The 12,238-nt window shown below is 50.4% G+C and overlaps 2 protein-coding genes across 3 annotated transcripts; one reads left to right on the top strand and one right to left on the bottom strand.

Moving 5' to 3' along the window:
- Positions 1-24: 24 nt before the first annotated feature.
- Positions 25-2,935, top strand: LOC114802622 (protein phosphatase 1A-like). Of its 2 annotated transcripts, none has more exons than XM_029001829.1 (5): positions 25-1,429; positions 1,802-1,919; positions 2,116-2,227; positions 2,305-2,362; positions 2,477-2,935. In XM_029001829.1, the coding sequence occupies exons 1-5, from the start codon at positions 563-565 to the stop codon at positions 2,510-2,512; spliced, it is 1,191 nt and encodes a 396-aa protein (XP_028857662.1). In that variant the 5' UTR covers positions 25-562; the 3' UTR covers positions 2,513-2,935. The 2 variants fall into 2 exon arrangements, with proteins under 2 accessions (XP_028857662.1, XP_028857578.1); XM_029001745.1 differs by having other exon boundaries at positions 2,305-2,375.
- A 32-nt stretch (positions 2,936-2,967) lies between these two features.
- Positions 2,968-10,016, bottom strand: LOC114802556 (transforming acidic coiled-coil-containing protein 3-like). Its single transcript, XM_029001618.1, has 17 exons — positions 9,891-10,016; positions 9,194-9,356; positions 8,981-9,099; positions 8,463-8,515; positions 7,376-8,294; positions 7,253-7,295; positions 7,009-7,168; positions 6,800-6,858; positions 6,590-6,726; positions 6,376-6,463; positions 6,162-6,290; positions 5,689-5,756; positions 5,432-5,475; positions 5,142-5,344; positions 4,949-5,055; positions 3,301-3,409; positions 2,968-3,194 (listed from the first exon to the last, which is right to left on the bottom strand). The coding sequence occupies exons 2-17, from the start codon at positions 9,353-9,355 to the stop codon at positions 3,132-3,134; spliced, it is 2,463 nt and encodes an 820-aa protein (XP_028857451.1). The 5' UTR covers position 9,356; positions 9,891-10,016; the 3' UTR covers positions 2,968-3,131.
- Positions 10,017-12,238: the final 2,222 nt, after the last annotated feature.

Below are 12,238 nucleotides of genomic sequence, written 5' to 3'. Positions count from 1 at the left end.
CGCGAGACCTCGCGGCTGCGTGGGAACGACGTCACGACGCTGCACCCCCTGCCTCCGAGCGGTCCGGCGTGCGGCGCGCCGCGGCTCTGATCCGACTTCGGACACCCGAGAGATCATGCGCCTCCCCGGCGGACCCTACCCCGGCAGCTCCGCGCTCTGACCGGGCGGCCGCGGTGAGTGCGGCGGTCCGGCGCTGCAGCTGCGCGCTCCCGTCAGAGGAGCCGGCGTCCCGTCGGAGCCGCGCCGCGCGTGCACGCGCAGATCACGTGGTGGGACCAGTAGGGCTTTTTGTTATGGATGGAGAGCATAATGAACACCAATTATCGTCATTTGTAATCAAGCACCATCATGTCAGTTGATTTAATTCCACTGACGCCTGCACTGTGCTTTTATTATTATTATTATTATTATGTTCACTCGACTTCACTACATTACTATACTTAAACGCTTAGTCCTGTTACTCAGGACTACCTGCGGTCACCTAGTGTGCACGGCTTTGGGCGGTGGGAGGAAACCGGAGAACCCCTAGGAGACCCGCGGCGAGAGCAGGCCGGACGGGGACATGGGGGCGTTCCTGAACAAGCCCAAGGTGGAGAAGCACACCGCCCGCGGCGAGGGCAACGGGCTGCGCTTCGGCGTCAGCAGCATGCAGGGCTGGCGGGCGGAGATGGAGGACGCCCACAGCGCGGTGGTCGGGCTGCCCCGCGGCCTGGCCGCCTGGTCCTTCTTCGCGGTGTACGACGGCCACGCCGGCACGCAGGTGGCGCAGTACTGCTGCCAGCACCTGCTGGAGCACATCACCGGCAACGCCGACTTCCAGGCCGGCCCGGGGGACGGCGGGGACGGGGACGAGGAGGAGCCGAGCGTGGAGAGCGTGGTGAGGGGCGTTCGCACCGGCTTCCTGCAGATCGACGAGCACATGCGGGGGCTGCTGGGGAGGCGGCACGCCGCCTGCGCCCGCGACCGCAGCGGCTCCACGGCGGTGGCCGTCATGGTGTCGCCGCGCCACATCTTCTTCATCAACTGCGGCGACTCGCGGGGCCTGCTGAGCCGCGCCGGCGCCGTGCACTTCTCCACGCAGGACCACAAGCCCGGCGACCCGCGGGAGAGGGAGCGCATCCAGAACGCCGGCGGCGCCGTGCTGGTCCAGCGGGTCAACGGGTCCCTGGCCGTCTCGCGCGCCCTCGGCGACTTCGCCTTCAAGCGCGTCCGCGGCAAGGGTCCCACCGAGCAGCTGGTGTCCCCCGAGCCCGAGGTGAGCGCCATCCGCCGCTGCCCGGCGGGGGACGAGTTCGTCGTGCTGGCCTGCGACGGGATCTGGGACGTCATGTCCAACGACGAGCTGTGCGACTTCGTGCGCTCGCGTCTCCAGGTGCACGGTGACCTGGAGAGGGTCTGCAGTGACGTCATTGACACCTGTCTGTACAAAGTAAGAGGCCACGCCCACCCATGCGCGTCGGTGTAGCATGATCTTCGTTTCATTTTCATCCGGGAAGTGGCCATGCATGGAGCGTCCCCATTAACATAATAAAGTGACGTGATTGTCATTGTGATGACAGTCACACGGTGACACAGGGAAATGTGTCCTCTGCATTTAACCATCACCCTTGTTGAGACGGTGCTTTTGCTCAGTGGCACCTTGGCAGATCGGGATTCGAACCGGCAACCTTCTGATTACTGGGCCTGCTTCCTTCACCACTAGGCCACCGCTGCCCCATAAGTCCTGGTGTCCCTGAGCCTGGACCGGACGTGAGGACTTGGTGATTTTTCAGGTGCCTTTGAATGTGTGTGTGTGTCTCAGGGCAGCAGGGACAACATGAGCGTGGTGCTGGTGTGTTTGGGCGGAGCGCCCAGCATTTGTCCAGAGGCGGTGAGGAGGGACGCTGAGCTGGACCAGTTCCTGGAGCAGAGAGTACAGGGTGAGTGCAACGCCCGATCCTGACCTTTAACCCCTGCCCAGCACTACCGCAACAGCCGAGTGTTTAACAAACCCGCCTCTGAAGCAGAAGACCCAGGTTCGAACCCCACTTACTACCATCGTGTCCCTGAGTGTCTCGAGGGGGGGACTGTCCCCGTCCCTACAGGTTGTAAGTCGCACCGTTTCCCTCTCTGCAGAGATTCTGAGGAGGTCAAGTGGAGGTCAGATCCCTGATTTGGTGAACGTGATGCGTACGCTGGCGACCGAGTCCATCCCCAACCTGCCCCCTGGAGGAGAACTGGCCAGCAAGTGAGACACCAACACACACACACACACACACACACACCCCAACCCTGGTTCCGTTCTGAGCTGTGTGTTTCCGGCAGGCGAAGCGTCGTTGAAGCCGCGTACAACAAGGTCCAGCCGTGCGCCAGCGAGGACACAGTGAGTAGGATGGGTGTGTGAACGTTGAACACTTCTTCTCCTGCATCTTCACCAGTGAAGCACGGACGGAAACCTGCAGGTCCTGCCGTAACGGTGAACCGTTGCTTTCTGCAGGACAACGCAGTCCTCTTCTTCCGGGGGTTCAGCTAAAGGGAGAAGAACGTCCAACAGACACGACCAGACCAGACCAGTAGAACCGAGCAGAACTCAGGGCAAACAGCGCATTTTCTTTCCGGTTCTTCAAAGTGTGTGTGTGTTGGGTCTCTGATGTTTTTAACTCGTAAGCTGGACCTCAGATCCACACCCTCCATTTTTTTGTTTTTCTTGACGTAACGTATTTTTAAGCAGAATTTCTGTGGACACATCTGGTTCTTCAGGAACATCACGATGGATGAACAGCAGGTCCTAGTGAGATGCCTTTCTGTCCTCATGATGAACTTTACTGACCCTCAACGTGGTGCCTTGATGTCCTGTTCCAGGCTGTGGTGCTAAACACTGGTGCTTTAGAGGAACCTCTATTGTCTGTAGGACACCATGGACCAGTTACGATCCAAATAAAATCCACTCAGGTCTCCGTGTGACTTTATTTTTAATAAAATCCCCGCAGCAGCAAAACATCAGGTTGTTCCAGACTTCAGTGTAAATGGTCATTGACACAAAAACTGAAGACCACTTGCACTTTCACCCAGACACCCCCCAGATATTTATTAATAAAGATTTAGAACATGAACATTTAAAAACGACGTACAAAACATGGACAGAGAGGAGGCTACTTCTGAAATTTGGCGATCAGTTCATCACACAGCTTGGTGAGTTCCTCCACCTCCCTCACCTGAAGATAAAAAGCAGGGTGGAAATCATTTATAGAAGACAAAAGATGCAGCATGTTACACTTATCCTGGTGAGGACCGAAGAAAGAAGAAGTGCGCGAGTGAGACCTTCTGCTCCAGGTTCTTCTCCAGCGACTGCCTTTTCACTTCGTCTCTCTTCAGCTGCGCCTGCAGCCCAGCCACCTCGGCTCGGACGCCAGCGATCTCCACATTCGCCCTGAGGAGGAAGACGTCAGGCGAGCGATCAGACCGAGACATCCAAGATCAGCAGGAAAAGATACACATAGTGGGACAACTTGCCCGGCTCCACTCCACTAGCCGAGACTACTACCACTTTTAAGAAACATCTAGAAACCCACTTGTTTAAAAAGTATTTCAGACGAGTCAAACACACAAAAAAAAATAAATAAAAATCATCCAGCACTTAACAATTCCCTGCATGTTCTATTCCTGACAAGTTTGGTCTTATCAGGACTCTTGGTTTTGCAACCGAATGAGAATTGCTGGCGTCTTCCTATCTGGATAAAAGAGTCTTAAGTGAAGTGAAGTAAATAAACTAAATTAGAATTCTGGATTGGGACTTGGTCCTACAACACTTACCAATAAATCCACTCGTACCTGGACACTAGTTCTGCACGATTAATCTAATCGCAATCGTAAATCACGATGTCAGTCTGTGCGATTACATGAACGCAAAAAGCTGCGATTTAAATTATTAGTACATGGATTGGATCGGCAACATATCCAATCCATTCTCTCAAAGTTTGCGAGTCTCACTTCAGTCGGACGTGACGTGTTTGGTCACATGACTTTCGATTCGGAGACATATGGTTAGACGCCGCATGACGCGCTGCATCGTACGTCAACGTCGCCGCCATATTGCGATAGGCTCTGCTGTGGCGTGAAGCATATACACGTCTATGGAGAGAAGTGCATAAAAATGCCTCACTCTTGTGCTGCTTGGGGCTGGACAAACCGCTGTACGCTCCAAACCAGGGATTACATTTCATAGGTAAGGCTGGACAATTGGTTTGAATATATTTGGCCATTATAAAATCCCGTTTTATTAGTCTTAACCTTAGCTAATCTAGGCTAAGCTAGCGAAGCTATGCATTCCTGAGTTCAAGTCAGCCTCCAAACAACGTTTTGGTTAAACGTAAGAACTATAATACGGGATTTTATAATGGCCAAATATAATCAAAACAGTTGTTTAGCCTTACCAGGGTTTGTCGTTCGACAGTAATGTAAAAGAGTTTTTTGTGATTTATTTAATTTTGTAGAATATTGTATTTTGAAAGCACTGGGCATTTCAGGTTATAAGTAGTTTGTATGTTTATCATATCGCAATATTGATCTCAATAATCGCAATATGTCTTTTTCCCCAAATCGTGCAGCCCTACTGGACACTCACAGTGCTCAAAGTACCCAGGGTGCCATGTAAACAGGGTGGTGGTAGCCTAGTGGGTAACACACTCGCCTATGAACCAGAAGACCCAGGTTCCAATCCCACTTACTACCATCGTGTCCCTGAGCAGGACCCTTAACCCTGAGTGTCTCCAGGGGGGACTGTCCCTGTAACTACTGACTAAGTCGCTCTGGATAAGGGCGTCTGGTAAATGCCATAAATGTAAAACCACCACTTTACTCCTCTAAAGCAGCCACTCCTGGTTCGGACTCCAGTAAAAGATATTTGATTGGTTCTGGGATGGAACACGACATGCTTGCGTTCTGAACCAGTAAAAGTTAATTTTCTTACAAATTGATCTTCTCCTCCGCATGAGCCTTCACGGATTGGTAGCGCTGCTCCTCCTTCTTGATCCGGGCCATGTAGTCCTGAGCACACGCCTTCAACGTCTCCTCGTTCTGCCACAAAGCACACAGGGTCTCACACACACACACACACACACACACAGTCTTCTGCTCTTCATGCCCAGTTGTCAGCTGCCCACCTTCTTGAAGCCCTCGATGACCTCTTTGTATTTATCCAGGCGCTTGACCAGGTCGAAGAAGGAGCGTTCCATGGAGCTGATGTCGGTCAGGGCCTGCTGCTTCTCCTGCTGGGCCACCTGCAGCTCCTCCTGAAGCTTCCTCACTTCCTCTAGAGCTGCTGCCAGCTGCTCCTGAGCTGCTCCCCGTTCAGCCTGATGGGCTTCTGCGTGTGTGTGAGCGAGACGTACGAGCGTGCATGTTATAAACAGGTGGGTATTAGAACCCTGCAGGTCAAGATCAAAACTCATACCTGTGATTCCGGAGATGAACATTTCGAACTCCGACACGACGGTCCTGCAAACAGAGCAGAAGAAAACCACACCTGAAACCTGGCGGTTCTCCTCAGGCTGAATAAAAGGTCATGTCAGTCGTAGCTCAGACCGACGCTGAATGCTTCTACTTCGTGTTGCCCTTCACGGTCTGGGTTCTAGTTCATGTGTTAAGTGACTGGACACTGAAGGCTGGACTATGCTTTACTAGGTCCTGGTCCAGGGGCGGCGCTCTCACCCCATCTCCCGGTTCTTCTGCTGCAGCTCCTCATACTTCAACCTCCACTCCTCCTCCCTCTGCTGGCCCTGGAACAGAAAGTGAGAATCCCACCACTTTATGTACCTTCCTTTGCACTGTGATGCAACAGAAACCAGAAATGGGGGTCAAAGAAGTAGAACCCTGGAATTGGTCACATCTACGGCTGGTGTTTGGGTCCAGGGTGTAAAAGTCCTGGAGCACCTCTGCACTAGACAAATCATGTTACTACTGGAGTAGAGCTGGAGTTGGTTTTACTGGTTCAAGCTTCGTGTGTGATGGGTTTTATTCGAACCTTCAGTGCTTCATTCAAAAAGCACGTTTGAAACGAGACAGAACTACCAGCTGGATGGGTTCAGATGTTGCAGGATGTTTAAACCTTTCGCCTTACAGGTTAGACATAAGGAAACAGAAACGGAGCGTTTGATTGGGCAAGTGAGGCGTGAGTGGAGCACCTCCTCCTGGGCCTTGGCAAGGGCAGCGTCCATGTCCCTCTGGCTGTACTTCAGCAGCTCTATGATGGCGTCTTCGGTCCCTAATGGCTGCTTGAACGTGGACTCCAGCACATCCAGCCCAGCAGGCTCCTGTAGCGGTAGAGCCGCCGTTACAACCGGAGCGCGGTCTACAACAATTAACAGAACACGGTGGGTGACGAGTGGGACTACGTACGGGGACATCACCGAGGAGCGGCAACCCTCCTGAATCCCTACGGACATCAGCTGGTGGCGGCAGCAGCAGGAGCTTCTGGGGCTCCATCCTGAAACATCAGTCTGGGGTCATTTCGATTTTATGGCGGTGGTCTTCAAAAGCGGTCCTACCGACTCCCATTAAAATGAATGAAACGCAATCCTTAATAGAAATAAAAGTATGTACTCATACCAACCTGGCAAAAAGGGAGAGGCGTGGCAGGTTGGCCACACCCACCCCGCTGGCAGCTGCGGTGGTTTTTTTAGGACTCTCTCTCAGCAGAGGGTCAAATTTCAGGTAGAGGGACTGCTTCCGCAGAGCAGACTCTTTAAACTGGGGGATGAGGCCAGATATGGTTTAACTATATTTAAAATATAATATTATTATTAATAATAATACAACTCACAGTGCTGGATCCAAACTGCTCCAAATAATCCATCTGCTCATCAAAGTCAGGAGGCATAACTGAGCAGGGAGAAGGTGCAGGTTATTTTACAAGGAGACCAACCAACACCAAGCACAGCGCTATAAAGCAGGGTGTGAGGCTTCAACAGTTGTATAAACACACCAAATATCGCCATCTTAAAGACCAAATTAGCAATTTAGAACCCTTACACATGGTTCCGGGAACAAACTCCTCCTCCTCCACGCCAGCGGTGGCGCTGTGGGCCTGCGGGGCCGAGCGGAACTCGTCAGGCTGGGGCAGGCTGGGTTGGGCTGGTCGGCTGGAGATCTCCGGGATCGGAAGCTCCACCTCAGGTTGGGTCTCTTCTGCCTGTGGAGGTATTACAGATGTTTATAGCCCAGCGCCCCTGCAGGAGCGGAAGGTCGTGACCTGGAGCAGAAGACCCCCAGTTACCAGTTTGACAGCCGCAGGTTCCTCCACGTGAGACGCGCTGTTCCTGGAATTGAAACAAGATGATTAGAGCAGTCTGTGACTGGAAGAGGCGGATTCTTTCGTTTCTTTTATCCAGACACACACCGCGGCAGGTTCTGAGCATGCTCAGTAGACGTCTGGTCAGCAGACACCAGGCAGCCGCCAGGGGGAGAGCAGACAACCTCTGACTTGGAGCCGAACGGACAGACGTTGGGGTTGTCCAGCTTGTCAACATCACTTGTGTGCGATTCCATAGTAGGAGGGGTTTCCGTGGGCGGGGCATCCTCTGACACCAGCTGGTTCAGGGGCGATGGCAGCTTCTTCTCAGGGACTGTTGGAGGCCTTTTGCCAAGTCTTTTGGGAGGAGGTTTGCGTTTGACACAATCATCAAAGTTGAACTCGAGGACGACAGGACCAGTCTGAGGGGGAGACGTCTGAGAGGAACACTGAGGAGCAGTCAGGACTGGGGCTTCCTGGCTGACTTCTGGACTGCTGTTTGGAGCTTTGGGAGACTCGGATTTCCGGCTCAGTGAAGGAGAGTTCTGGAGCTTGGAGCCTCCAGTATTGAAGGGATTGACAGAGTCCAGGTTGTCAAAATCAAAACTGTATGAGCCTCTGGCTGAAAGGGTTGGTTCTGCAGGTTCCACAGTTGAAGGCTCTTCAGGAACCTGTGGTTCTGAGAGAATCACTTGAGGGTTCTTCATCTCAATGACCACAGTGCTGTCAGTGGAGCTCACGTTCACGGACGCGTCGGTAACAGAGTTCTCCACTGAAGGAATGAAGGGCAGCGTATCGTCTAGCGCTGAATCGCCTTCAGAGTTCTTCCCGAACACATTCTTGGGCTCAGACTGGCCTATGGAACCCATGGTCAGTTCAGGAGGATCCTGAACATACGATTTAACAGGAGAAAAGCCCATCTTAGTGGAAGACTGGAACGGATTGCAAGTCTCCAGGTTGGCCAGATCCAGCTGATAAATTCCTCTGGTCTGTATGGGTTCTTCAACATCAGGACATCCTCCAGAGTCTGTGGACAGAAGGACTTATGTAGAATCTACAGAGTTTATTCCTAAGCATGTAACGTCTGAAGTTATTTCGCTGTAAGCAGTTTGTTTAGAATGGTTGTTTTCCCCCACTTGTGCTCCTGACCACATGCTTGATAAGGCATCTGCTAACATTCCAGCAGATACTTCACCTGAAGATGACTGGGTGACCAGGACATTCCCACCACCGTGCGGTCCTGAGCTCCTGCACAGAAAAGTTCGAATTTGCTCAGAATTCCAGGACGATGCAGGTATGTTTCGATCACAGATAATCAAATACTCAGGAAACCTGGAGCATTTATGTTCATTTTTACATCCAATCACAGAGCAACTGCAATGCTTCACATGTTTGGAAGCCATGACGAAAGGGAGACGTTTTAGGGGAGGGGCGGGAAATTCTATGGGTGGAAAAAGCATGAGAAAGGGGAGGTAACCTTTCCCCTTATGATGTCATAAGGGGGACATATTCCAGATCAGACTGAACGGTGAAGCAGAATGACCAAAACACTCTTTACACCTATCACCATTTCTAGCCACTGCAGGACCATAGACAGGCTGGGGGAACTCGGATTAAATGTTCAATCATCTCACATTAAACAACATCACATTTTCATGTCAGGGAAGCTTTAAATAAAAAAAAAAAAAAAAAAAAAAAAAAACGTGTACTCACTCCTCGGCCAGTTTCAGGGACTCCAGCGCTCTGGTGCAGTCCTCCAGAACACTCATTTTCTTAACAGGGGACAGAATCTTCTTGGAGACAGGGTCTCTTCTGGGAGTCTGGAAACAAACCTGCAGATTAAACAAAAAAAGAGCAATCAGAACAAAAACGGTTCTACAAAATAAGTCACTCTCAAAAATGAACTCCACGGCCGCTGAAAATGACCTTGACACCCTTGGGTACAGTTTTGTTAGCGATGTTCTCGAACTGGGACTGCCGCAGGATGGAAGGCCTCCCAGTCGGCTGCTCTACAGCAAAGAGGTCACAACCCGGTTCTGGTCCAGGGCTGAAGCCCTGATTCTCATCATTCGCAAGCACAGAGCTCATCCTAAACAGGAGAAACAGAGCGAGATGATCAATTCAACTAAGACCTCGCTGGCACACCCAGTGACATCCTTCGCTCTGGCATTCCAGAGAAGAGATATGGACGACGTCACCATCCCAGCGTGAAGTTGTACGTGTCCCTCAGCAGAGTGACTAGATGCACGGACCATTAAACAGAAGCACCAACATAATGCCCTCACTACAGCCCAGTGCCACAGAGGAACAGTGAAATACTGAACTGTTCGGGCGCGTCTACCGGTCGATGCCAGTCCAAGAAAATCCTGCTCGAATGAAAGAAAGGGTGCAGTTATGAAATAACCAGGACATCCAGCGCCTCGCATCTGGACCATAAAGTGGACGGGGACAGGGTGTGGCCCAGGCTTAAAGGAAGAGCCGAACTTTCTGCAAACGTCCAGTAAACATGAAAACACGTCAGCAACGCTAGCACCAAACACGCATGAAGTGGAACCTTCGCCGCCAGTAAAACGCACGCATTAAACTGCGACGAGCGGAGAAACGTGTCGACGTCATAACCTACCTGCACAATGATTACAAATAAAAAGATGAGCAGAATTATTATTACTGTCCGCGCTTCTTTTACTGCATCAGCAACTCGCCGATTTGAACTGCCGCGGTTTCTGACGAGATCCTTGCGGGTTTGAATTTAAACCCTCAAAACCCTCCAATCAAAACCCAGTATGAAGGCAAAGGGGGCGGGACGAAATTTGAACTGTCCAAAGGCGCAGCCCGAGACAAGCGCGGTTGCTTCTGAGTGACACCTAGACCAGCCAATCACGGCTGTCGCCACTGGAAACGCTACGAACAGGCCACTGCGTACCGAAACAAAAGAGAGTATTTTAAAAAATATAAAATTTAAAAAAGTTAACGGGTTGCTCAGAGTCTGGCGTCGGCACTGGCCATGTAGTTTCTTCACTCAAAGTGTTGCTGTTTGACTTCGAACAGCGACTGGACACAATGACGGGGAATGTGAACTGAGCGCTGGTCCTCCAGCGCCCCCCTCAGACACTCACTCATTTGGGACTGTCAGTATGACAGGATGTCGCTGTATGACGGATGTGTCGGGAAAAAGGCTGAAAATTCTGTTACATTCAATGCTGTCCTGAGAATCTCTTGCAAGGCACACATTTACATTTACAGCATTTACCAGACGCCCTTATCCAGAGTGACTCACAGTCAGTAGTTACAGGGACAGTCCCCCCCTGGAGACACTCAGGGTTAAGTGTCTTGCTCAGGGACACATTGGTAGTAAGTGGGATTTGAACCTGGGTCTTCTGGTTCACAGGCAAGTGTGTTACCCACTAGACTACTACCACGTTAGATGTGTGTGTGTGTGTGTGTGTGTGTGTGTGTGTGTGTGTGTGTGTGTGTGTGTGTGTGTGTGTGTGTGTGTGTGTGTGTGTATATATATATATATATATATAGGGTGATAGTAGACTAGTGAATAACACACTCGCCTATGACTCAGAAGACCCAGTTTCAAAACCCTGAGTGTCTCCAGGGGGGGACTGTCCCTGTAACTACTGATTATAAGTCGCTCTGGATAAGGGCGTCTGGTAAATGCTGTAAATGTAAATATACAGCCTGATTTGCATTTACCAGACGCCCTTATCCAGAGCGACTTATAATCAGTAGTTACAGGGACAGTCCCCCCCTGGAGACACTCAGGGTCTTCTGGTTCATAGTGCGAGTGTGTTACCCACTAGGCTACTACCACCCTTGATATATTGGTTGCTTTGGTGGGGCCCATTAATTAGAATCAAATTTGGAAAAGTGGTAAAAATGATTTTTGGTTTTACATTATATTTATTATTGTTCAGTGTGATTCAGGCTGATTATAAATGACCTTTTTTGGAGACACATTGCATGACTATGAAGATACTGGAAATATAAGAAAGCATGTCGAGTGTAAACTGGTGTAAATGTCCCAACACTGACCAGCAGAGGGAGTAACCAGACAACAGCAAGGACTCAACTGAAGCCAGGAAAAGACCAAATGTGCAAGTTTTAATATCAGATGTGCAGCATCTACGCAGCTCATCTGTGTTCGTGGAGAAATGCCTAAAACATAATTATATCTGAGATCTGCACATCATGATGTTTTGGATTGAATGGCCATAGCATTGCAGGTGGAGTTTACATGGAGGTATCGAGTGGTTATGGAATCAATCTGTACCTCCATGATTACCCAACATCTGGTCCAATCCTGCAGTATAGCAACTGACAGCCGTCCTGCCCAATCACTGTAAAATCGCGACTGTGTGTTATTACAGGACAAAGGTACTCATGTCAGATTCCATGTTCTGGGAAATTATCAGTATTCTATGATTGTAGAAGATGTCAGGATTTCATGATTGTGGAAGATATCAGGATATGGGGTGGTGGTAGCCTAGTGGGTAAGACACTTGCCTATGAACCAGAAGACCCAGGTTCAAATCCCACTTACTACCATTGTGTCCCTGAGCAAGACACTTAACCCTAAGTTGCTCCAGGGGGGTACTGTCCCTGTAACTACTGACTGTAAGTCGCTCTGGATAAGGGCGTCTGGTAAATGCTGTAAATGTAAATGTAAATTCAGTGATTGTGGAAGATATCAGGACTCAGTGATTGTTGAAGATATTAGGATTCGGTGATTGTGGAAGATGTCAGGATTTCATGATTGTGGAAGATATCAGGATTCAGTGATTGTGGAAGATATTAGGATTCGGTGATTGTGGAAATTGTCAGGATTCCATGATTTTTCTGGCTGTCAGGATTTCATAACCTTTTTGATGGCGTGATTAATATGATCAGTGAAGGGAAAGACTTCTGCTCCTGTCCTGTTTTGGAACGGAATGTTCAATTTCTCTAATAAAAAGTGAATATTTA

Source organism: Denticeps clupeoides, chromosome 1 (genome assembly GCF_900700375.1).
Source record: "Denticeps clupeoides chromosome 1, fDenClu1.1, whole genome shotgun sequence".
Taxonomy (NCBI): Eukaryota; Metazoa; Chordata; class Actinopteri; order Clupeiformes; family Denticipitidae; genus Denticeps; species Denticeps clupeoides.
The sequence above is the reverse complement of the archived record's forward strand: the minus strand, read 5'-3'. Positions and strand labels throughout refer to the sequence as shown.